Source organism: Rosa rugosa, chromosome 7 (genome assembly GCF_958449725.1).
Source record: "Rosa rugosa chromosome 7, drRosRugo1.1, whole genome shotgun sequence".
Lineage (NCBI taxonomy): Eukaryota > Viridiplantae > Streptophyta > Magnoliopsida > Rosales > Rosaceae > Rosa > Rosa rugosa.
Window position 1 is genome coordinate 34,558,444 of NC_084826.1, and position 23,434 is coordinate 34,581,877.

The window sequence follows — 23,434 nt, forward strand, 5'->3', positions numbered from 1 at the left end:
ACATGGTCAGTTACATGATCAGTTACATGGTCAAGTCACTGTTAATCTCAAGTCATTGGCCAAGTTATGTCACTGGCCATGTCATAGTCATGAACATGTCACTAATTATGTGAATGGCAATCCCCGGCCAAGTCACTGATAAAGTCACTGGCCAAGTTGCATGTCACTGTAAACTCTTGGCAAAGTCATTGTTAACCTTAAGTCACGGACAAAGTCATTGACCATGTCGCTGTTAATTCTTGGTCAAGTTACTGGTCATGTCAATGGCTATGTCATTGGTCAAGTTACTGACAAAGTCACTGACATGTCACTTACCATGTCATTGTTATACACGTCACTGACCATGTCACTATCAATTCCTGACCAAGTTACTGGTCATGTCACTGACCATGTCAGTAATCATGTAACTCTCAAAATCACTGTCACTTACCAAGTCACTGTTAGTGAGGTCACTGCCCAAGTTATTGGCTATGTCATTGGCCATGTCACTGTCAATCGTTGTCTAAGTCACTGTTAAGCTCAAGTCACCGGCGAAGTCACTGCCCATGTCAATGACAAAGTCAGTGACATGATCAGTTACATGTTCAATTACTTGGTCAGTTACATACATTGTAAGTGACATGGTCAGTTACATGTTCAGTTACATGGAAAGTTACATGATCAGTTACATACATGGTAAGTTATATGGAAAGTTACATGATCAGTTACATGGTCAGTTACATGATCAGTTACATAATCAGTTACATAGTCAGTTACATGATCAATTACATGGTCAAGTCACTGTTAACCTCAAGTCATTTGCAAAGTTGCATGTCACTTACTATGTCACTGTAAACCCTTGGCAAAGTCATTGTTAACCTCAAGTCACGGGCAAAGTCATTGACCATGTCGCTGTTAATTCTTGGTCAGGTTACTGGCCATGTCAATGACTATGTCATTGGTCAAGTTACTGACAAAGTCACTGACATGTCACTTACCATGTCATTGTTATATACGTCACTGACCATGTAACTGTCAATTCCTGACCAAGTTACTGGTCATGCCACTGGCCAAGTTACTGACCATGTCAGTAATCATGTAACTCTCAAAATCACTGTCACTTACCATGTCACTGTTATATCTATGTCACATTAGTTGTGTGAAATGCGTCACTTACCATGTCACTGTTATACACATGTCACTGACCAATTCACTGGCCAGTGAAGTTATTAGTCATCAGACTAATAACTTGTTGTATTGTCTAACCATCAGACTATGAACCTCTTCTAAGAATTTCTCACATAAAGTTGGACAAATTCTGTAAGACATATGTTCTAACAACTGCATTACATTCATTGTACGTCAAACAAAAAAGTATATAACCACCAACAAAATTATGGTGTTTTCTCTCTTTATTCCATTTATAAAAATGCACTTGAGATACAAAAGTATTAGTAATACAACATCACTTTATTCCACCTCAAATATGGCAGATTCCACTGTAGACTTATGAGCTTTTGCCTTCTCAAAGTTAATGGTTGCATCTTGCCTGCTTTTCACATCAACACTCTTTAGTTGAAGCATCTCCTTCCAAAGACTGAATGTTTTTATTCTATCTGATTCTCCACATGACTTTTCCCAATCTACGAGTGATTTAAGCACATTCACAAGACACTGGCAAGGTCAAGGAAAAAGAGGTCATCCAGCAACCTGTGCTACCATCAATGAATATATAGCAACAAGAAAGTATATGATGAACTAGCCAATACTGAGAAGGAGTAAATCGTTAAACTTACCAGAAGAGACGAACCCTTTATTGAAGTAGTCTGGGACACAACAGCCATATTGGATCTGCATTTTGCATCCCTTGAGATATTCTGGATAGAGTTGTAACCAAATGAAGAGTCAGAATACCTTGCAGTATTAGATGTACAAGAATACCATATTTGGAAAGTATGAAGAACATCATTGGGAAACAGTAGGTAAATTATACCATCCGCTCAAACAAGTTCAGTGCCTCAAGATCGCAGTCATAGTTCACAAATATGTCAACAAGCATCTGATGATCCTTGCAAACCTTTTCAACCATCCTGCAATCCCGCACCTCATTAGACGACCAGAAAAAGAAATTCAAAATCATAGTGATCACATTAGCCATGTGAAAACTGAGAGTGACATGTTCAAGATACTAGCAATGTGATAACCAGAAAAGGCAATACCTAAGGACACTCATTTTTTTGGTTCATGGGTAAATCCAAGCCATCCAGGGACCGGAAAACTATCAAAGGAAAGAAGATGCATATTTCACCTTGAATAAAAATTGTTGGCGTAAAGAACATAGTATGTCAAGGTAATTTTTGTAACTATTTGTATAGATCATAGACTCACCTTGAGACTTTCTCTGAACCGCAACAAAATTCTAGTTGCATACTGCAGGAAGGAAACTAATGATCAGAGGCAAAAATCTCATAGAATATTCTACCTAAATCCGATAAAGAATATATGTAAACCTGTAATATGATAGGGGACGGCGAAATTGAAGCTAGCAACAAAGCATATGATAGATTGATAGGTATGCTTTCAGTGAATCAATAAAATGGAAGTTCCTAGTAAATGGATGACCAACTCCTTCCAACAAACCCTGAAAGACCAAGTAATAAATCATATTATTCAAAAAACACTGAAAATAAGTGAAAGGAAAGCTCCTTATATAAGTCAATGAATAGGAAGTCTCTTCATGGATTATACATATCTTCCTTTCTGCATCCATAGTCTTAGAAAGAGGAAGCTCATACTTAATAAGTTCAAGAAATTACTTTTAAATAAAACTTTCAAGTTATTTAACAGTATTAGCTACTTTGTATGTAAGCATCTATCCATAAAAGCATGCACTTAAAATCACAAATAATCTTTAATATAACCTGCAGAAGCTCAAGAGATAAAATCCTCGTCTTCAAAGTGACTTCATTGTTATCTTCCTTCATGCCCATCTGCAGACCAAGTTTTGAAATTCATATAGGAGGCTTCAAGTTGCTTAAATAACTCAACAATTAGAAGACAGTGTACAAAAACACAAACCACAGGTTTCAGAAAACCAGTAAAGCATCACATTGAACTATGGTCATACTCTCCAAGTCATTCGATTCCTTCTTTTAAAATAGCGCATCAGTTAGAAGCATTACAAATAAATGTGAAAGACTGGGTTTGTTAGGAATGCAAAAGAGAGATCTCAACGTATAATATCATATCCAAACCTGGTTATCTTTTTGCCATCTTCATGATGAACAGCTTTGTGATTGGCTCCCACATTCATGGCCATTGAGCATTTGTTTGAACTTTATTCCTTCCAAAAGTAGCCTAGGGTTTACATACACTTCACACATTAAGTTCCTGAACTACATACATAAACTGACAGGCATTAATAATCGGCACCCAAACACAAACACAAACCTCATAAGCATTCACGGAAGTTTCCACAGACTGAAGTAAGCTATGTATCCCTTCAGCTCTTTTTGCTTGTTCTCCAGCATAGTATAATCATACTGAAGGTAACTAACCTTCACCAAACCAAAACAAACACAATCAGAAACTGAAAAACAGAGTCAATCTACAATCGCGGTCACTACTTTTTCTCACAAGCATCTCATCAAACACCTTATCTGCACAAAAATCTATGCCTAATTAATTAATTCGGCCTGAAACTCCTACAACCTCCGGCCATATTCTTCATCGGATTGCTTCATCGAAGTGTTCATGATTCAAAACTACTCAAACCAAAGAAAATCGCATGACGCTAAATCATCTAGACAAATTCTTCCAGATCAAACATGTTGCTTCATTTTCCTCTTTCACAGAGAAGTTACCAATAATCATACAAAACACGAAGGAACAACGAGAATAGTAAAAACGAAAACAAAAATTTTCGATGCGATTGAAGAAAGGATAAGAAGCACTCACAAATTACCGATAATGCAAAAACCAAAGCTCTGAATTTTCAGATCACCGCTCGATAATCTACCCCCACTTGCACACCAGCGAGGTCGAGCTTCGGTCGCCGTCCGACTGCAGGAACGAGAACACGTGCTCCAGCACCTCCTCAGGGGAACGACCGCGTGCTCCATTTTCAACATTTTCCAAGTTCGAAATCGATTTCAAATCCAAACAACATCGTCTTGCTCTGGATGCGAAGCGAGGGCAGAGAAACAGAGAAGAAGAAGAAGCATGCCATTGGAGAGAGAGAGAGACAGAGAGAGTTGGGATAAAAAATAGTTCCGATCAAAATCGAACCAAGGTTTTAGGTTTTGATCAGATAATCGTCTTCTATCTTTTGGATTTCTAATCGGAGCTCTATTTGAGATTTCTGATCAAAACGAAGAAGATTTGAGCTATGTGATTCTTCAATATAAAGTTATAAACGTGTATCAGGCTTTAAGGGCTCTCAAAAAAAAAAAAAAAAAAAAAGCTTTAAGGGTAGAATCGGTATCAAAAAAATGGAAAACTAACCTTTCTTAACATTACCTCATTATTCATAAGGACTAAATTAATATTATTAACAATTTATAATAGACCATTTTATCAAGTGGGAAACTAGGTGATCTTTTTATCATTTCACACTCTAATATAACCTTTTATATCATTTCCCTTTCTTTTAACTCAAAAAAAAAAAAGGTTTCTTTTTAATTTAATTTGTCTTTTTCCCAAAAAATTTGTCTTACTCCCGTGTAGTTTTTGAAATAAAAGAAATATGTATACATTCAAATAAATAATTTATATAATTCCAAAACATCTAAAAATCGTAATAAATTGCTCTGGTGTCCGAAATATTTCTCAAAAAATTTCACGGACTTGCCATGACACGTACTTTATTATCGTGTCTCAAGTGTTGTATTCGTTTAACGGACTTGCCATTCAAAGTGCGGAGTTAATAGAAATAAGATTTAAAATTATTCGGTTGACTAAATAGATCGACGTCATAACCATGACGGAATTTTCCGAATTTTGAACTAGAAGCCTAAAATTATGTACTTGGCACATCTAACGAATGGTTTCTCAAGTGTACGATCCAATGACACACTTGCCCTTTGAAGCTTCTAGTGAACAAAAATAGGGTTATTAAGCATTAATCGGTTAACAGAATGGATTGAAGTCATAACTGACCTGCACAAAATTAGTGCTCAATTTAAGACCCTATCAATGTAGTAAGAATAAGTAGGGATCGTTCTCAACGGGGGATTAGGGCCTAATTAATTCCTAAAAAATAAAACGTTAGACCAAAACAAAACTATATATTATACAAGATTTTCATTATTTACGATTTATACAAAGTAAGGGGATTTAGGATTTATTTTCTAATTTAACAACTAAGTAATTATATACATATGTGACACATCAAAACACATAATCAAGTAGAATTATGGATGGAACGAAATTAAATAGGATCAACCACTATTAACACATTGGCAAGGTTTTAAACATCAAATCACAAATCAAAATATGTCAAAGCATAGAATCAATCAAAAACAAAGATGAACGCATTCAAAGTTTTTTTTACTTCCCTTAGTTAAATTAACTAGATGAACGCACCATAGTTAACCCTATTAATCATGTAATTACTAGTGGTAGCTAATCACTAACAAAAACATTATTAATGCAGTAAACACATTGGAAATTTGATAAATTCAAGCCAAGAACACAAGTTAGAACGCTAATCGAGCATGCAAGACTCATTGTTAATTTACCTAAGTAATTTTAGGTTTTCCACTTAATTAATTAAAGCCTAGAGCGCTAGCACCTTAATATGGATTCAATTACATGTTCATCAACCTAAGTATGCATCCAAAGATCAATTAACACATAAAAGATGGGATTGAAGCTCGAAATTAACAATCATGCTCAAACATATAGAAATCGCAATTTATCAATTAGAAAACCTAAAACCTAAAACATGCTTCATAGTATTCGAAAATCACATATCTAAAATCAACACTTCATCAACCAAAGAAATCGCATAACATAAATCCAAAACAGAAAATTAAATCGAAAATCCATAGAAACCCGAAATAACTTTCTTATACAAAACCGAAAAGAAATTATGGAGTTCATGGTTACACTTTTTGATCTTCAAGGATGCAAGAAGCTTCAAAAGGTGGTTGAATGGATGAGGATCACTGCAAGAATACTGGAATGGAGAGGAGGATGCTTCACGTCCTTGAACTTGGATTTTCTTGAAATTGCCGAAACTTGGAAGAGAAGGGGAAGTGTTTGTGGCTTTTGATTCTGAATTTTGTGGTGTGTAGAAGAGATTCACAAACCTCCTATATATAGTGAACGGCAAGGGCTAGGGTTCCCTTGAATATCTTGAGAAGTAGAGAGCAAGTAACCTTACTTGTTGCTGAATTCTTCCATGTATTTAGACCATATTTCGGTCTCCTTGGAATTAGGAATCATATTCCAATATTTATTCCTATATTTTCTTCTCCAAAATTCCATAGAAATCCAAAAATATCCCAAAAAGATATTTGCCGAAAATCCTTGAATATCTCTTGTTTTTTTCATGGCAAAAGCAATTAGAATGGGCCATGGACTCCTCAAAACGTCATAGATGATTCTAAAGACTCATGTGCAAGTCACATGCTTCAATCTTCGGGCCAGACTTCTCAAAATGATCTAATTCGAAAGCCCATCTTCATTATTGCCGAAATTCTTCATTATTCTAGAACAATCTTGAACTATCTCGAGTCATCTTCAAGACACAACATCTCCTAGTCTCACCAGGTCTCCTAGCAGCATCAGGACTCCTAGTGTCATCAGGTTTCTTAGTCTAACTGGGACTCTGTCATTTCTTCATTTCCGAACATCATTTTTTTGAGCTCTTTCCTAGTTGCATTAGGATTCCTACTTCAACTGGGATTCATTTTCCTGGTAGAACTGGGAAAACTTCATTTCTCCATTTCTTCTCATTTCTGCGCATATAACTCCTTGCCTTCCATTTCCAGACTCAAAAATACCTAACAATATAAAACAAGTTAGAAATGACAATGTTAAGGAAATAACTAAGCAAAATGTAGAGAGAAATGCACTAAAAATGTAGTAGCTAGAAATTAGTCTCAACAATAACTATGACGGAATTTACTGAATTTCGATCTCGAAGCCTAAAATAATGTATTTGCCCCATCTAATTGTCGGTATCTCAAGAGTATGATCCAATGTAACGTCCTGAACCCGAACTTACGAGTTTACTAGTCATTTGGACGGTAAACGACCTTTACTTTCACTTTTACTGTCGTTTCGGTACTTTTGGTGGCCCTAAAAGTCAACTTTTTGATCGGATCAAAATTTGAGGAAACTTTCTTCATGAAAATCGTAGAGGACGTTAAACCAAGCCCGTGCATATGTGGTACATAAAAATTGGAGTTCGTATGTGAAAGTTATGAGCGAAATACGAAAGTTACTGTTCATAGTAAGTTTCTATAAAAGGTGGGAACTACTATGGTAAGTTTCCATTTCGGAAACTTACCGAGCTCCTTCTCTCTCCTCTCCCCCGATCTCTCTCTTCTTCCCTTCGGCCTCCTCCATTGTTTCCGTCGATTCTCCGCCGTCCGGCGACCAAACGACGAGCCACCAGTCGTCATCGACGCGTCTCCTCCTCCCGCACACACTAGTAGTCGTGGTTCACGACGATTTGGCCAGAGAAGAGAGATACAAGCTGTGGAAGATCACTGTAGCAATTCGTCAATTTCCGGCAATTCTCCCAATTCCGGCCATCTTCCACTATGAAACCGTGTCTAATCGGAGTGCCTTGAGCCGTGGATCATTTCCCCCAAGCCTCTTACCTCAATTTGCAGTGTGGAGAGAGAATCGAAGAAATTTTGAAACTAGGGTTTTGAAATTTCTGGGCTTGTGTTCACCGGCCAAATTGGAGGTCTTCAAGGTAAAATTGGAACTTGTTGTAGTTGGGAAAAATGTTGGGTTTGTTGAGTAGGTGGTGTTGCCAAAATTTGGTGGCCATCGAAGGTGGGGCCCACGCGCTGCCACTGTAGAGGGCTCGTGGAGGCGTGTAGGGCAAGTTATTAATTCTTGTTTTAGCTCATTTAAATCCTATAATTGTTGTAGAACTTGTAGATGTGAATTTGGTTGAAAATTGGAGAAGTTTTGTGTTGATTATCAATTTCCAAAATTTAGAATTCAATTATCGACTTACGAGAATCTGACCGTCAGATATCTCTCGGTTCTGCCTTGGAACCTTTAAATTAATGAATTGGCATTAGTGGTAAAATGTGGGTTGAATCCAAGAAGTGGAGAGATGATTTATGAGGATTTGATTTTGGGAATCGTATTTAATTGTTGAATAGTTATTCACGGAATATAATTGTGTACAGGGCGAAGTACCGAGTTATTGCTCGACGAAGGAACTCGTATGCGTGATCGCCTAAATAGTACTGTGAGTGGACTTTTGTTTTTAAGAATTGATGCATGCGATTATTTTCCCGAAATAATGATTTACTTATTTGTTTATCGTTTAGCCATTTTGCTATAATTTGCTTTTGGGAAATTGATTTCAAGATATCTTATGGATTTGCTTGCATTGTTGATTTACGAAGATTATGATTTATCTCGGTTATGAATTTCGGATATGAATTTATTATGCTCGGGTTTGAATTTATGATTTGTGTTCGGAATTTGATTTCGATTTACAGAGATTATGATTTATTATTATTTCTCGCCTATTTATTTTGAACTTGAGATTATCTTGGCGTGTGAGACACGTCGTTGGAAATTCATTTGCGAGAGATGGGGAAGCCTTATGTATTTATGGATTTACTCGATTTTCGAATATGTTTTCTTGTGCCATACTTTGGGGTGATTTTTATCATGCTAGGATTGAGTTCGCCTTTGTGGCGATGTGATGGGATCACAGAAGCCCGTCCGCCTTTGTGGCGCTGGTTACTGTCTTTGTGACAGTAATGCTGAAGCCCAGTATCCTAATCGCTACACTTAGTGGCGTAAGGGTATATATGGGAGTATGGGAGTACTTTAGCCTGGGAGGCTATCACCCGAGCCTGGGAGGCTCACTCGTATGGCTATCATCTTCCCCTACTTATTATATTATTTTTTACTAGCGGGGCTGGTATGTTTTCACGAGATTTTGAGTTTAAAGAAATATGTTTTATAAACGTTGCATGCATCGAGGTTTTATAAATTTAAATAAGTGGGAAAGTATTCAAGTTTGCTTCATTTAAATTATCTTGATTATTTATTTTTGTCCACTCACACTAACGTGTTTTCAATACTTTTCCCCTGGGCCCTTCGGTTTAAAATGCCCAGTTTGCAGGCTAGGTTAGTTGAGGTCGGGCGTACATGGAGTTGAGACATAGTCAACAACACAACTTCCGCGTATCCATGTTATCCATGTTTTGCTTATTTACCTTTCATTCTAGAGTTGCTCTGATAACCTGTGGGATGAATGTTATTAAGTTGAGATTTGTACTTGTGAAATGGGAGATGTTGAGATTTGGGGAGCACGGTGGCTCCAAGAGAATAAGGATGGATGGTTTAGAAGTGTAAAATGTCTTTCTACAGGTTTTGAGTAGTCCATTTTTAGGGGAAGTTCTGCCAAATTTTTGGTAGAATTTCTTCTAAAATGGGCCTCGCAGGGCCACTTTGGATTTCAGGGTGAAATCTGGGGCGGGTCCTGTCATCCAATGACACCCTTGCCCTTTGAAACTTGAAGTGAACAAAAATATGGTTATTAAGCATTAATCGATTGACCGAGTCGACCAAAACCATAATTATGATGGAGAATTATTTGAATTTTGAATCTGAAGTCTAAAATAATGTACTTGACTCATCTAACGGACGGTGACTCAAGTGTAAGATCCGATGACATATTTGCCCTTTGAAGATTATAGTGAACAAAAATAGTGTAATTAAGCCTTAATCGGTTGACCGAGCAGATCGATATCATAACTATGACAGAATTTTTCGAATTCTGAACCCGAAGCCTAAAATAATGTACTTGTCACATCTAATGGTCGGTGTCTCAATCTCACGATCTGATGACGCCCTTGCCCTTTGAAGCTTGTAGTGCACAAAATAAGGTTATTAAACATTAACCAGTTGATCGAGTAGATCAAAGTCATAACACGATAGTTCTTCCTCAACCCGATATCTATTCATTAACAAGATATTTGTTCCTAGACGAGAGGTACCCTCCTAGACAAGATATATGCTTTTGGACGAGATATTTCCTCTGAGAAATGATATTTGCTTCTCAACATAAAATATAGCCTCCTTGACGAGATATTCCCTCCTAGACAAGATATATGGTTCTAGACCTGATATTCCATCCTAAACAATTTATATGTTCCTCGACACCCCTCCTTGACAAGATATATGCTCCTAGACGAGAGGATACTCCCTAAACAAGATATACGCTTCTCGACGAGATATTCTCTCCTAGATACGATATCTGCTTCTTAATCAGATATATGCTCTAAGATGAGATATTCACTTCCAGACAAGATAAATGGTTCCTATTTCAACTTGTCAAGATATATGTTTCTTGGCACCTCCTTGACAGCTTATCTGCTCCTTGATACGATATTTCTTCCTAAACGATATTTGCATCTCGACACGATATTTCTTCCTTGACCAGACATCTGCTCCTCAACAAGTTATCTTCTTCCTGACGAGATATCTTAAAGTTTTTTTAGCATGAACTTTACTCCTCGAACAAAGATTCGAGAATTAAAGGGTCTGGCGTTTCTAAAATACCACAAATCTTTGACAATAGTCAAATTATTTTGTACACAAACACATATAACAATAATTATTTCCATAAAAAAAAAATTGTTCCAAAAAAAAAATACAAAATAACAATTAGGGGTTTATGGTTTGAGGTTTGGGGTTTGGGGTTTGGGATTTGTATTTAAAATAAAAAAACAAAAAAATATTTTGTTCAAGTAAATCCAGAATATGTGTCTGGCCCAAACTCTAGATTACTTGACCTAGTTGTAATAGCGTTTTGAATTAGAGATATTCTCGGAGATATTTATAGATATCCGATTAATTGTACGATTATCTTTCCTTATACAACTCTGATTCTATGTCTTGTAATCCTCTATATAAAGAGGCCCCTATTATCAATGAAAGTACGACTCAATTCTCTCCCAATTCAGTTTTCCTTAAACATGTTATCAGCACGACGCCCTAACCCTAAAACCTAATAGCCAAAACCCTAAATCCGAATACAAAATCTTGAAAACCTTTCAGTCCCCATCGCACACCTTGAAGAGCTCCACCCTAAAAGCTCAGAAGCCCAGAAGAAGTCAGCGGCCCAGAGAGAAGAAAAGAAGGAGGCGGCCCAAGCCCATGACGCAGCCCAGAAGAATGCCCACTGCCACGTCAGCAGCTCCGGCGATAGCCCACCGCCGGCGACTTTTCCGGCGATTTTCCGATACTATTTCGAGATATTTTTTTACTAAAAGTTCCCGTTTTTGAGTTTTTATTCAATTTCTCTTCTTTTTCTCGGGGACTTGCAAACTCCCTTCTTCTACCCCCCTGTCTTCATCATAGGGGAGATCTAATTAAGCCGAACTGTGGGGGTTTGTGCTCACTCCAAGCTTGGAGCTTGTTGAGATCTCCAAACTTAGAGTTTGTAGAGAATTTATGATCGACCACTTACATCATTGTTTCAATCTAATCCAATACCTCTTGGAATCGAATTTCTTGGAAGCGACTACGCTCAGAAATTCCTAATTTCTTGGAAGCGACTACTCTCAGAAATTTTTATTGTTTTTGTGGTAGCCTTTTTCGCTCCGAAACTAACAATTTTTTCTTGTTCTCTTTCAGGATGAGTAACCTGAACAAACTGGGCTTAGCTCCATTGGGAACAACTGGCTCTGGATATCACAGGTGGGTTCGCGATGTCCGCCAGCATCTCAAGGCCGATGGAATCCTGGATACGATTCTTGAGCCTAGTCAGGACGTGCTAACTGTTGAGCAAGCTCAAGCTTTGGAAGCAAATAGAGCAGCCTTAGAGGCAAATAAGCCGAAAACCATCATCCTAATGACTCGTCATATAGATGATTCTCTCTAGTATGAGTGTATGAATGAAGAAGACCCCAGAAGGCTGTGGGTCTCACTCGAAGAAAGATTTGACAACGTCCGTGACTCCCTGCTTCCTGACCTAGAAGTGAGATGGCATAGCCTCCGCTTCTGTGATTTCAAGTCAGTTCTTGAATACAACTCGGAGTCACTTAGCATTAAATCCTTAATAGAATTATGCGGTAAAGAGATCACAGATGCGATGTTGATTGAGAAGACTCTCTCTACCTTCCCCGTCTCTGCATTGATGGTTGCTAAGAACTATCAAATCGATGTTATTGCAGGACGGATCACAAGGTGTCATGATCTCATTGGAGCTATGAATGTGGCTAAAAAGCATGACAACATCCTTGTGAAGAACTATAATTCGAGATCCGTGGAAATAGAGCATATTCCGGAATCCAATTATAGTCGCGCCCCTAAGAGAGGGCGCCAAGAGCGAAACTCTAATCTTAGGGATACTTCTAGACGTTCTGGTCCATATAATCGCTCTACTTGGGAAGGTAACCACCAAAATAAGCGAACACAGAACCGAAGAGATCAACGTAGAAAGAGAGAAGGAGGCAACGCCTCTGGCCATGTTGGTGGCACCACCAACATTAAGAGCCATCTAAATGACGCTTTCAAAGAGCCTCAATCAATGGAGTCTGAGCAAAGAGATGTATGTTCTCAATGTGGAGTATCCGGTCATTGGGCACACATTTGTAGAGCTCGTGAAGAAATTGTCACCGCCTACAAAGCATATTGTGAAGCAAGAGAAGCTCACTATGTGGAACAAGAAGATCAAGAAGATGATCTAGAGTGAAGGGTTGAAGACTACAAATCTGGCTGGGATCAATAGATCGCCAATTCTGTTTTAAGTCTTTATTTTTCCAAGAGATGTAATAGGCAATTGCCATATACTTTGTAGTAAGGGTTTTTTACTTCAACAGTGTCTGAACTCTTCGAGGACTTTTGAAATGATACCTGAACTTTCAAAGTTATCAATGTGATACCTGGACTCATTTTTTCGTATCAACGTCGTACCTTCGGTTGATTTCCGTCACAGAACCGTTAACTATGACCACGTGCCCAGCACGTGAGGCACTTAATGAGGTTAAAAGTCTAATTTACCCTCAAAAGTATAAAAAAGGGTTTTTTACTTCAACGGTGTCTGAACTCTTCGAGGACTTTTGAAATGATACCTGAACTTTCAAAGTTATCAATGTGATACCTGAACTCATTTTTTCGTATCAACGTCGTACCTACGGTCGATTTCCGTCACAGAACCGTTAACTATGACCATGTGCCCAGCACGTGAGGCACAAAATAAGGGTAAAAATGACCTTTCCCACTTCCTTTAGTTCTTCACGTGTCCCGTCGTACCTTCAGTTCTTCTTCTCCATTTCTATTTCCTTTTTCATCTGCAAAATGCAATCAAATGGGATGATGACATTTCCTAGCAAAGCGAAACCCAAAGCAAAACTTGAATCCAATTCTCTGATGGACGGACATTGCCGGGGACTCCATCTCGTCGGAGTTCTCCAAGCACAGCTTGCTCGACGGCTTTGCTTCTCTGAATTTATTGCAGGCCGGAGCGGTGTAGACGGTTTCACAACTCTTGGCCTCCAGATCTGAGACTTGGAATTTACCTGAGATTTCAGACCGAGGGATCAGAGAGAGAGAGAGAGAGAGAGAATATGGCCGGCGGCAATCCAGACCTTCTTGTGCAGCTTGCCGGAGATATGAAAGAGGCGGGCCACGCCGTCATGGCACTCGGCTTCCTCACCGCAACTAACATCACAACATAAGTTCATGAATTTCAAAAATAGTCTGTGTCTTTGTAATTGAATCAAAATCTGCAAAAGTGAAGGAGACTGAGAGTCTCTCTCCTTCTCTCTCTGCAACTCTCTTTCTCTCTCTCAACAGCGGCGAAAAGGCAAAGGATGGTGATGATGGGAGAAAACCCAAAACTGATTTTTCCGCTACTGCGTGTCTGTGTATAACTATATCTATCTGTATATGATTTATCGAACAATGGGGCAATGATCATTTCACTTATTCTAGCTTCTAATCAATTTGTCCAAAAAAGAACCGGCCTTTGGTTATTTACGGCTGTAATATCAGTACTTAGTGGGAGCATCGGACGAGGTACTCCAGCGAGGCAATCGACAGCGATCGAGGCAGGTGAGGAACAATCTGAGGGTTTTACGGCGGCGGAGGTGGATGACGGGGCTGACAGATGGGATGTGCGTGGGGCTTCAGGTGACGACGGGGCATTGAGTGGCGAGGAGCTTGAATTTTTGCAAGGTAGCCATATCGATCTAGCTGAGTTCAATGTGGTTGTAGTCAGGTAGTGCTTGGAAAGGGTTGGGTGGTTGAGAGAGAAGGTGAGATCTGATTTGCGGCCATGGCTTTCAATCGGAGGGAACAAATCAGAGGGAAGAAGACGTCGAAAAAGAAAAACAAGAAAGAAAGAAAGCAAAAAAAATAAAAAACAATAATTTTGAGGGTAAATTAGTCTTTTAACCTCATTAAGTGCCTCATGTGCTGGGCACGTGGTCATAGTTAACGGTTCTGTGACGGAAATCGACCGCAGGTACGACGTTGATACGAAAAAATGAGTCCAGGTATCACATTGATAACTTTGAAAGTTCAGGTATCATTTCAAAAGTCCTCGAAGAGTTTAGACACAGTTGAAGTAAAAAACTCTTATTGGAACTAAAGGAAGTGGGAAAGGTCATTTTTACCCTTATTTTGTGCCTCACGTGCTGGGCACGTGGTCATAGTTAACGGTTCTGTGACGAAAATCGACCGCAGGTACGACGTTGATACAAAAAAATGAGTTCAGGTATCACATTGATAACTTTGAAAGTTCAGGTATCATTTCAAAAGTCCTCAAAGAGTTCAGACACTGTTGAAGTAAAAAACCCTTGTAGTAAATGCCATTGGTTTAGTTTTTCTTCACATAGGCGCATCCAAAATGAGTATGATGTCTAGGAAGGTTTTGAGATAAGTGGTACTTAAGCGAGCTTTGCTCCACCGACATCTCTCTACTCACCTGGTCATACTTATTTAGGAGTTACCGAAAGAAGTCAAACGACTACCTTTGTTTTGCATTAGCTAACATTTGGATTAGATTCTTCTAATGGTTAAGAGACAATGGTGTACTCCGTTGGCTTATGAATAAAATTTCGAGTTTTTTCATTATGACTCCATTTTGATTCTGAGCATATTACTTTGTGACTACGATGGCTGGGCCATCAGTATTAATTCAAGGACATGGAATAGCCCAAGTTCCCCTTGCCAAATGCCCCCTTGATTACTGTCACAGAAACTCTCTACACTCCTAGGGCAAATCTCACCTATGAATAGCCAATGGATTCCATGCGAAAACACATGTAGAGAACGGAAATGAGTTCCTTTGCAATACATCTAACTATTGCGAACAAATGCGCATCTTAGAGAAGTTTATGTGTCTCTCTAGTGGACTCTATGTCACTATTCGAGCTATTAAATCCAATAAATTTATGAGAGAAGATCTCTTGGATTTAGACACATATTGGCTTTGTCACGACAGGATAGGTCATCCTAGTCATTATATGATGGTCCGTCTACTAAAGACTTCACACGAACATCAATTCTCTCGAGCGAAACGAAGCATGAATCAAAAGTTGATTCCTGGACTAAGTGTGACCACCGCCGCTGCCTTTGGCACTGCCGCAGTCCACCACCAGCCTAGGGTTGGCACAGTCCCTATCCATGGCGTCAATCATGGTGATGGCGCCCTAGGTGATGCTGTAATTACCAACTTTGCTTCAAATAGCATTTTAGACGCTTAGGCCCAACCAAAATCCTTATTGGTTGCTTCTAAAGCCTCTCACTCGTTTTACAAAGCCCGTTCCTTAGGGAAATTAGGACTAAGACCGTCCTATGCAAAGGATATGAAAATACTCATTCTGTTCTTACATAGAGTCCGTGGGAATTTTGTGGACTGATTCAACCAACTTGCGGACGTTTAAATATCTCATGATGTTGGTTGACACGCAAACACTCAGGTCATGTGTTGTGCCATTGTCCACCTGTAAATGCTGCGCATACTACACTCTTAGCACATATCATATAACAACGGGCTCACTCCCCGGATCATCCTATTCTGTCAATTGGACTTGACAATGCTAAAGAGTTTACATCGAAGACTTTCGATGGTTATTGCATTGGGACTGATGTTGGACATCATATCCTCATGTACACACCCAAATGGTTTCGCGGAAACGACTACGATGGTAGCCTGGATATTGGTAATGCGCACCAATCTCCTTATATCCGCTTGGGGTGATGCAATATCGCATGCAGCTATGCTAATTCGTCTACGACCAACCGTCACTCAATCTATCTCTGCGTTACAGCTAGTGACTGGGTACAAGTATTTCGTACTTACGCACATTTGAGTAAGCCATTTATGTGCCAATTGCACCGCCACAGCGCATTATGATGGGTCCTTACAGACGAATGGGCAACTATGTACGTTGGATTTGAGACTCCAACAATCTTCCGCCACTTAATACCCTTGCAAGGCGATCTCCTTACCGCTAGATTTGCGGGTTGTCACTTTGATGAGACAGTCTTCCCGTCGTTAGGGGGAGATAAAAACACAAATGTTCAGCAGGAACGACAGGAATTGTCGTGGCCTGTCCCCACTATGTCTCATCTCGATCCCCACTAAAGTGACGAGATCACACATATCTACTGCAAATATGCTTGCAAGGAAGGATGTCCCTACAAAAGGACGTAGCGCCACCCTACACGGAGGTATGCATGGTGCCAACGCCATAGAGAGTGGAACTCTGGCGTTATAGGCCATGGCCCCAGCTAGGATGCGTGGGAGGCCCGTGGGTTCAAAGGATACTATATATGGCACATTCCAATCCTTTGATCATCAACACTCAAAATCCGTCTTATGAGAACCTTTCGGATTATGGTTATCGTTGGGGGACGCCTCAACGTAAGAACTTATTCCTGAGAATATAGAGCTATATGAAAATTACACTAGTGTACATGAGATGTGGGATAGAAACTCCATCATGATTGTTGATGTAATCGCGCATTTCGTTGCGCATAAGTTTGTTGAGTCTGATGATATCGAACCACACTCCATTGTTGAATGAATGCCAACGTAGAGAAATTTGGCCTAAATGGAAAGATGCGATCCAGGTTAAGTTGAATTCTCTAATGAAGAGGAAGGTTTTCGAGCCAGTGATGGCATCACCTCCTAACATAAAACCTATTGACTAATGGGTCTTCGTTAGAAAGCGTGGTGAGAAAAATATATGGTAATCTCGCCTTATGGCGCAAGGCTTCTCACAAAACGCCTGGGAATTGACTACGATGAGACACATTCTCTCATAATAGATGTCACTGCACTCCACTACCCTGTCAGTTTGGTAGTTTTCGAATAACTAATCATGCAGCTTACGAATGTGGTCACTACGTATCTCTATAGGGATCTAGATACGGAATATACATGAAGGTTCATGGTGGACTTCATTTACCCAAGTCAAGTGGCTCTAGACAACGGAGCGCGTTTGCAATAAGGTTGAAACACTCACTAAAGTGACTACTTGATTAGGAAGGGATATGCCCGCGCGTTTCCATAACAAGTTTCAGATTCTATCGCGGTTCATGTTGGACATGATCTTCATTGGAAGCTCTTAAAGAGTTAAGGAAAACCGCTGAACACTTAAAATCCGAGTTTGAGATGAAGGAATTTGGGAGAACACGATTATGTCTCGATTTGAAACTTGAGCATCGTGTTGATAGATGCTTAGGCATTTTGACAAGGTCAAGCCTTCAAGCACCCCCATGATCGTCTGTAGTCTTGGTCTTGAAAATGATCCTCTTCATCCAAAGGATGATGAAGAAGACGTGCTAAAGGCAAAAGTGTCATGCTTAAGTACAATAGACGCATTATTGTACTTAGCTCAATGTGCAAGACCGGACATCTCAATGTTGTGAATTTGTTAGCTAGATATAGCTTTGCGCCAACGCGACGCCATTGGATTTGTGTAAAAGATATCTTTCGGTTCTTGAAATGTACGATTGATATGGGCTTGTTCTATCCCTACAAAGAGACGATGGATTCGGACCCATCACACACCAGGAACACCGGCAACATTGGCTTGCGTCCTCTCTCCCCATCCTAAAATGACAAAAGTGTTTTGGAAGGTTTTGCTGATGTTGGGTATCTCTCTGACCCACACAAAGGTCATTCCCAAATTGGTTAAGTGTTCACCATGGGTAAAGACCATGATATCTTGGAGGTCTACAGAACAGACCCTAGTCGATATATCTTTATACCATGCAGAGATCATTGCTCTTCACGAAGTGGTTGGTGAATGTATATGGATTAAATCCATAATTATGCATGTTCGAACAATTGTGGTTTTGACCTACACAAATTAGTGTATCAATTTAAAACCCTATCAATGTAGTAAGAATAAGTAGGGATCGTTCACAACCGGGGATTAGTGCCTAATTAATTCCTGAAAAATAAAACGTTAGCAAAACAAATTAAAGAACATATATACATATTATTCACGAAAATACAAGAAGGGGATTTAGGATTTATTTTCTAAATTAATAACTAAGTAATTATATACATATGTGACACATCAAAACCAGAATCAAGTATAAATATATGAATGGAACGAAATTAGATAGAATTAACTACTACTAACACGTTGGCAAGGTTTCAAACATCAAATCATGAATCAAAATATATCCAAGCGTAGAATCAATCAAGAACAAAGATGAACGCATACAAAGTTCTTATTACTTCGCTTAATTAAATTAACTAGATGAACGCACCATAGTTAATCCTATTAATCATGCAATCACTAGTGGTAGCTAATCACTAACAAAAACACTTTCAACGCATTAAGAATCATGGAAGTTTGATCAATTCAAGTCAAGAACACAAGTTAGAACGCTAATCAAGCATGCAAGACTCATTGTTAATTTACCTAAGTAATTTTAGGTTTTCCACCGAAATTATTAAAGCCTAGAACGCTAGCACCTTAATATGGATTCAATTACATGTTCATCAACCTAAGTATGCATCCAAAGATCAATTAACACATAAAAATGGTATTGAAGCTCGAAATTAACAATCATGCAAGAACATATAGAAATCGCAACTTGTCAACTTGAAAACCTAAAACATGCTTCATAGTATTCGAAAATTACATAACTAAAATCAATCTTTCATCCACCATAGAAACCGCAAATCATAAAACCAAATAAGAAAACAAAATCGCAAATCACATAGAATCCGAAATTGTTTACAATCCAAAAACCGAAAACATAAAGTTGTGCTCATGGTTACACTTATTGAACTTTGGATTTCTTGAAGTTGCCGAAACTTGGAAGAGAAATGGGAGTGTTTGTGACTTTTGATTCTGAATTTTGTGGTGTGTATAATGTCTTCACAAACCTCCTTTATATAGTGAACGGCAAGGGCTAGGGTTCCCTTGAATTTCTCTTGAATTACATCACTTCGGCCAATAAGAAAATAGAATGAAAATTGGAGAGCAAGTAATCTTCTTTTGCCGAAATCTTCCATGTACTTAGACTATAATTCGGCCTCCTTGTATGTAGAGTCATAATTCAATACTTATTCCTCTATTTTCTCTTCATAAATTCCAAAGAAAATCCAAAATAATCCCATAATATCTTTTGCCGAAAATCCTTTAATATTCCCTTTAATTCTCACAGCAAAAGCAAATATAATGGGCCTACGACTCCTCCAAGACGTCAAGAAGGATCTAGAGCATCATGTGCAAGTCACATGCTTCAAACTTTGGGCCAAACTCTCCAAAATGGGCAAATTCGAAATTATTCTTCAACATTGCCGAAATTCCTTCATTATTCTAGAACATTCTTGAACTATCTTGAGTCATCTTCAAGACACAGCATCTCCTAGTCTCATCAGGTCTCCTAGTAGCATTAGGACTCCTAGTGTCATCAGGACTCCTAGTCCAACTAGGACTCTGTGATGTACACAAATAGTGTATCAATTTAAAACCCTATCAATGTAGTAAGAATAAGTAGGGATCGTTCTCAACCGGGGATTAGGGCCTAAATCATTCCTGAAAAATAAACGTTAGCCAACAAATTAAAAAATATTAATATACATTATTTACGAAAATATAAAGGGGATTTAAAATTTATTTTCTAACAACTAAGTAATATACACATGTGACACATCAAAACCAAGAATCAAATAGAATTAAATGAATGGAACGAAAATAATATGCAATTAAATACTATTAACACGTTGGCAAGGTTTCAAACATCAAATCACGAATCAAAATGTATCAAAGCATAGAATCGATCAAGAACAAACCATGACCGCATACATAAGTTCTTATTACTTCCCTTAGTTAAATTAACTAGATGAACGCACCATAGTTAACCCTATTAATCTTGCAATTACTAGTGGTAGCTAATCACTAACAAAAACAATCTTAACGCAGTAAACACATTGAAAGTTTGATCAATTCAAGTCAAGAACACAAGTTAGAAAGCTAATCAAGCATGCAAAACTCATTGTTAATTCACCTAAGTTATTATAGGTTTTCCACCGAAATTATTAAAGCCTAGAACGCTAGCACCTTAATATGGATTCAATTACATGTTCATCAACCTAACTATGCATTCAAAGATCAACTAACACATAAAAGATGGGATTGAAGTTCGAAATTAACAATCATGCAAGAACACTTTGAAATCGCAACTTTTAATTTAAAAACCTAAAACCGAATTCATGCTTCATAGTATTTGGAAATCACATAACTAAATTCAATCTTTCATCCACCATAGAAATCACAAATTATCAATCCAAATAAGAAAACCAAAATCGAAATTTAATAAAACCCGAAATAGAATTCTTATACAAAACCGAAAACAAAGTATGTTGTTCATGGTTACACTTTTTGATCTTCAAGGACGCAAGAAGCTTCAAAAGTGGTGGAATGGATGATGAGGCTCACGGCAAGGATGATGAATGGATGAATGGATGCTTCACGGCCTTGAACTTTGGATTTCTTGAAGTTGCCGAGACTTGGAAGAGAAAGGGAATTGTTTGTGGTTTTTGATTCTGAATTTTGTGGTGTGCAGAATGTCTTCACAAACTCCCTTTATATAGTGAACGGCAAGGGCAAGGGTTCCCTTGAATTTCTCTTGAATTGCATCACTTCGACCAATAAAAAAATAGCATATGAAGTAGAGAGCAAGTAACCTTTCTTTTGGCCGAAATCTTCCATGTATCTAGACTTGTTTTCGGCCTCCCTTGTATGTAGAGTCATAAATCAATTCTTATTCCTCTATTTTCTCCCATAAAATCCCAAGAAAATCCAATAAAATCCCTTAAAGATAATTGCCGAAAATCTTTAAGTATTTCTTGTATAATCACGGCAAAAAGCAATCTTAATGGGCCAAGAATACCTCAAGACGTCAAGGAAGGTTCTAGAGACTCATGTGCAAGTCACATGCTTCAAACTTCGGGCCAAACTCTCCCAAATGGGCCAATTCGAAATCCATTTATATTGTTGCCGAAATTCCTTCTTTATTCTAGAACAATCTTGAGTCATCTTGAAGCCACAACATCTCCTAGCACCACCAGGACTCCTAGTGTCATCAGGTTTCCTAGTCCAACTAGGACTTTCCTGTTTCAGTTTAGGAAAGTTTCCATTTCTCCATTTCTTTCCCATTTCTGCTCTTCATTTCCTCCTTGCCTTCATTTCCTTCATTTCCAGCTCTTCTTAGCTCATTTCTTGCGTTTGAAGCTCATTTCTACCTAAAAACACAAAACTAAGTTAGAAATGATATTGTTAAGAGAATAACTAAGTTAAAGGGCTAAATACTGGTTACTACCCTGTGGTTTAGGTCCAAAATCAATTCAGTCCTTGGACTTCTAATTTCATCAAAAACACCCCTGCACTTTCAATTTTGATCTAATAGGTCCAATTCTTTAATATTCTGTTATGGGTTCAAGTTATAGTTGGATTAATTGTTGAAAAAACTATTTATTTGATAGATTTCTAATAGTGGATCTCACTCCTAAATTTACTATGCAGGCCATTTCAACACCACATCATAAAACATAGGTCATATATGAGCCACGTCAACAAGTTAAATAACTCAATTGTCGGAAGTCTAATAAATTGGACCTATTAGATCAAAATTGAAAGTGCAGGGGTGTTCTTGATGAAATTAGAAGTTCAAGGACTGAATTGATTTTGGACCCAAACTACAGGGTAGTAATCAGTATTTAGCCCTAAGTTAAATGTAGAGAGAAATGCACTAAAAACATAGAAATATTCGTCCGATCACTCTGTCATTTCTTCATTTCCGAACATCATTTTCCGAGCTCTTTCCTAGTTGCATTAGGATTCCTACTTCAACTGGGATTCCTTCTCCTAGTAGGATTAGGAAAGCTTCATTTCTCCATTTCTAATCATTTCTGCGTAAATAACTCCTTGCCTTTCATTTCCAGACTCAAAACTACCTAAAAACACAAAACAAGTTAGAAATGACATTGTTAAGGAAATAACTAAGCAAAATGTAGAGAGAAATATACTAAAAATGTAGTAGAAATTAGTCTCAACAGGTTTGAAATCTAGCCTACAAGCATTTAGGATAATGCTGCTTGTTTTGAACAAATGAAGCAAGGCTACATCAGAAGCGACAACAGCAAGGATAATCAGCAACAACAGACTCTCCTCAAGATCAAAGTGAATTAAGTTCGATCTGAGGACAGTGTGGCAGACTTGCTCACTAAGTCATTGCCTAAATTCCACTTTTCGAGAAACGTGTTGGTAGCATCGTTTACGGAAGTTATCCGAACTTCCATGACTGTAGTCATCAGGGGGAGATGCAGACATGAGGGGGAGATGTCAACATGTAAGGTCTCGAAACGTGAAGGGTGTGTTGTGCTCTTTTTCCCCTTTGACCAAGGTTATTTTTGTCTCACTGGGTTTTTGTTACTCGGCAAGGTTTTTAATGAGGCAACAAGAGGAGCACAACGTTTAGGCGACACAAGGGGGAGTGTTCAAGTAAATCTAGAATATGTGTCTGGCCCAAACTCTAGGTTACTTAACCTAGTTGTAATAGGATTTTGAATTAGAGATATTCTTGGAGATATTCATAGATATCCGATTAATTGTACGATTATCTTTCCTTGTACAACTCTGATTCTATGTCTTGTAATCCTCTATATAAAGAGGCCCCTATTTTCAATGAAAGTACGACTCAATTCTCTCTCAATTCAGTTTTCCTTAAATAGATTTAAGTTTGCCGCCTCTAAAATTCT

The 23,434-nt window shown here is 38.4% G+C and overlaps 1 protein-coding gene across 2 annotated transcripts; it reads right to left on the minus strand.

Annotated features, from left to right (window-relative positions):
• Window positions 1-1,316: 1,316 nt before the first annotated feature.
• LOC133719732 (brefeldin A-inhibited guanine nucleotide-exchange protein 5-like) lies at window positions 1,317-4,358 on the minus strand. Of its 2 annotated transcripts, XM_062145899.1 has the most exons (8): window positions 3,937-4,358; window positions 3,430-3,536; window positions 2,901-3,336; window positions 2,490-2,620; window positions 2,368-2,409; window positions 1,973-2,069; window positions 1,776-1,856; window positions 1,317-1,653 (listed from the first exon to the last, which is right to left on the minus strand). In XM_062145899.1, the coding sequence occupies exons 5-8, from the start codon at window positions 2,406-2,408 to the stop codon at window positions 1,450-1,452; spliced, it is 423 nt and encodes a 140-aa protein (XP_062001883.1). In that variant the 5' UTR covers window position 2,409; window positions 2,490-2,620; window positions 2,901-3,336; window positions 3,430-3,536; window positions 3,937-4,358; the 3' UTR covers window positions 1,317-1,449. The 2 variants fall into 2 exon arrangements, with proteins under 2 accessions (XP_062001883.1, XP_062001884.1); XM_062145900.1 differs by lacking the exon at window positions 3,937-4,358 and having other exon boundaries at window positions 3,430-3,546.
• Window positions 4,359-23,434: the final 19,076 nt, after the last annotated feature.

What these genes read in the sequence shown, in the direction of transcription:
- LOC133719732 (XM_062145899.1), bottom strand. Translation starts at nt 2,408, where the DNA reads ATGCAACTAGAATTTTGTTGCGGTTCAGAGAAAGTCTCAAG. An exon ending in GGTTCAGAGAAAGTCTCAAG is followed by an intron (nt 2,070 to 2,367) that starts GTGAGTCTATGA and finishes GCGGGATTGCAG; the next exon opens with GATGGTTGAAAAGGTTTGCA. An exon ending in TGAACTTGTTTGAGCGGATG is followed by an intron (nt 1,857 to 1,972) that starts GTATAATTTACC and finishes AACTCTATCCAG; the next exon opens with AATATCTCAAGGGATGCAAA.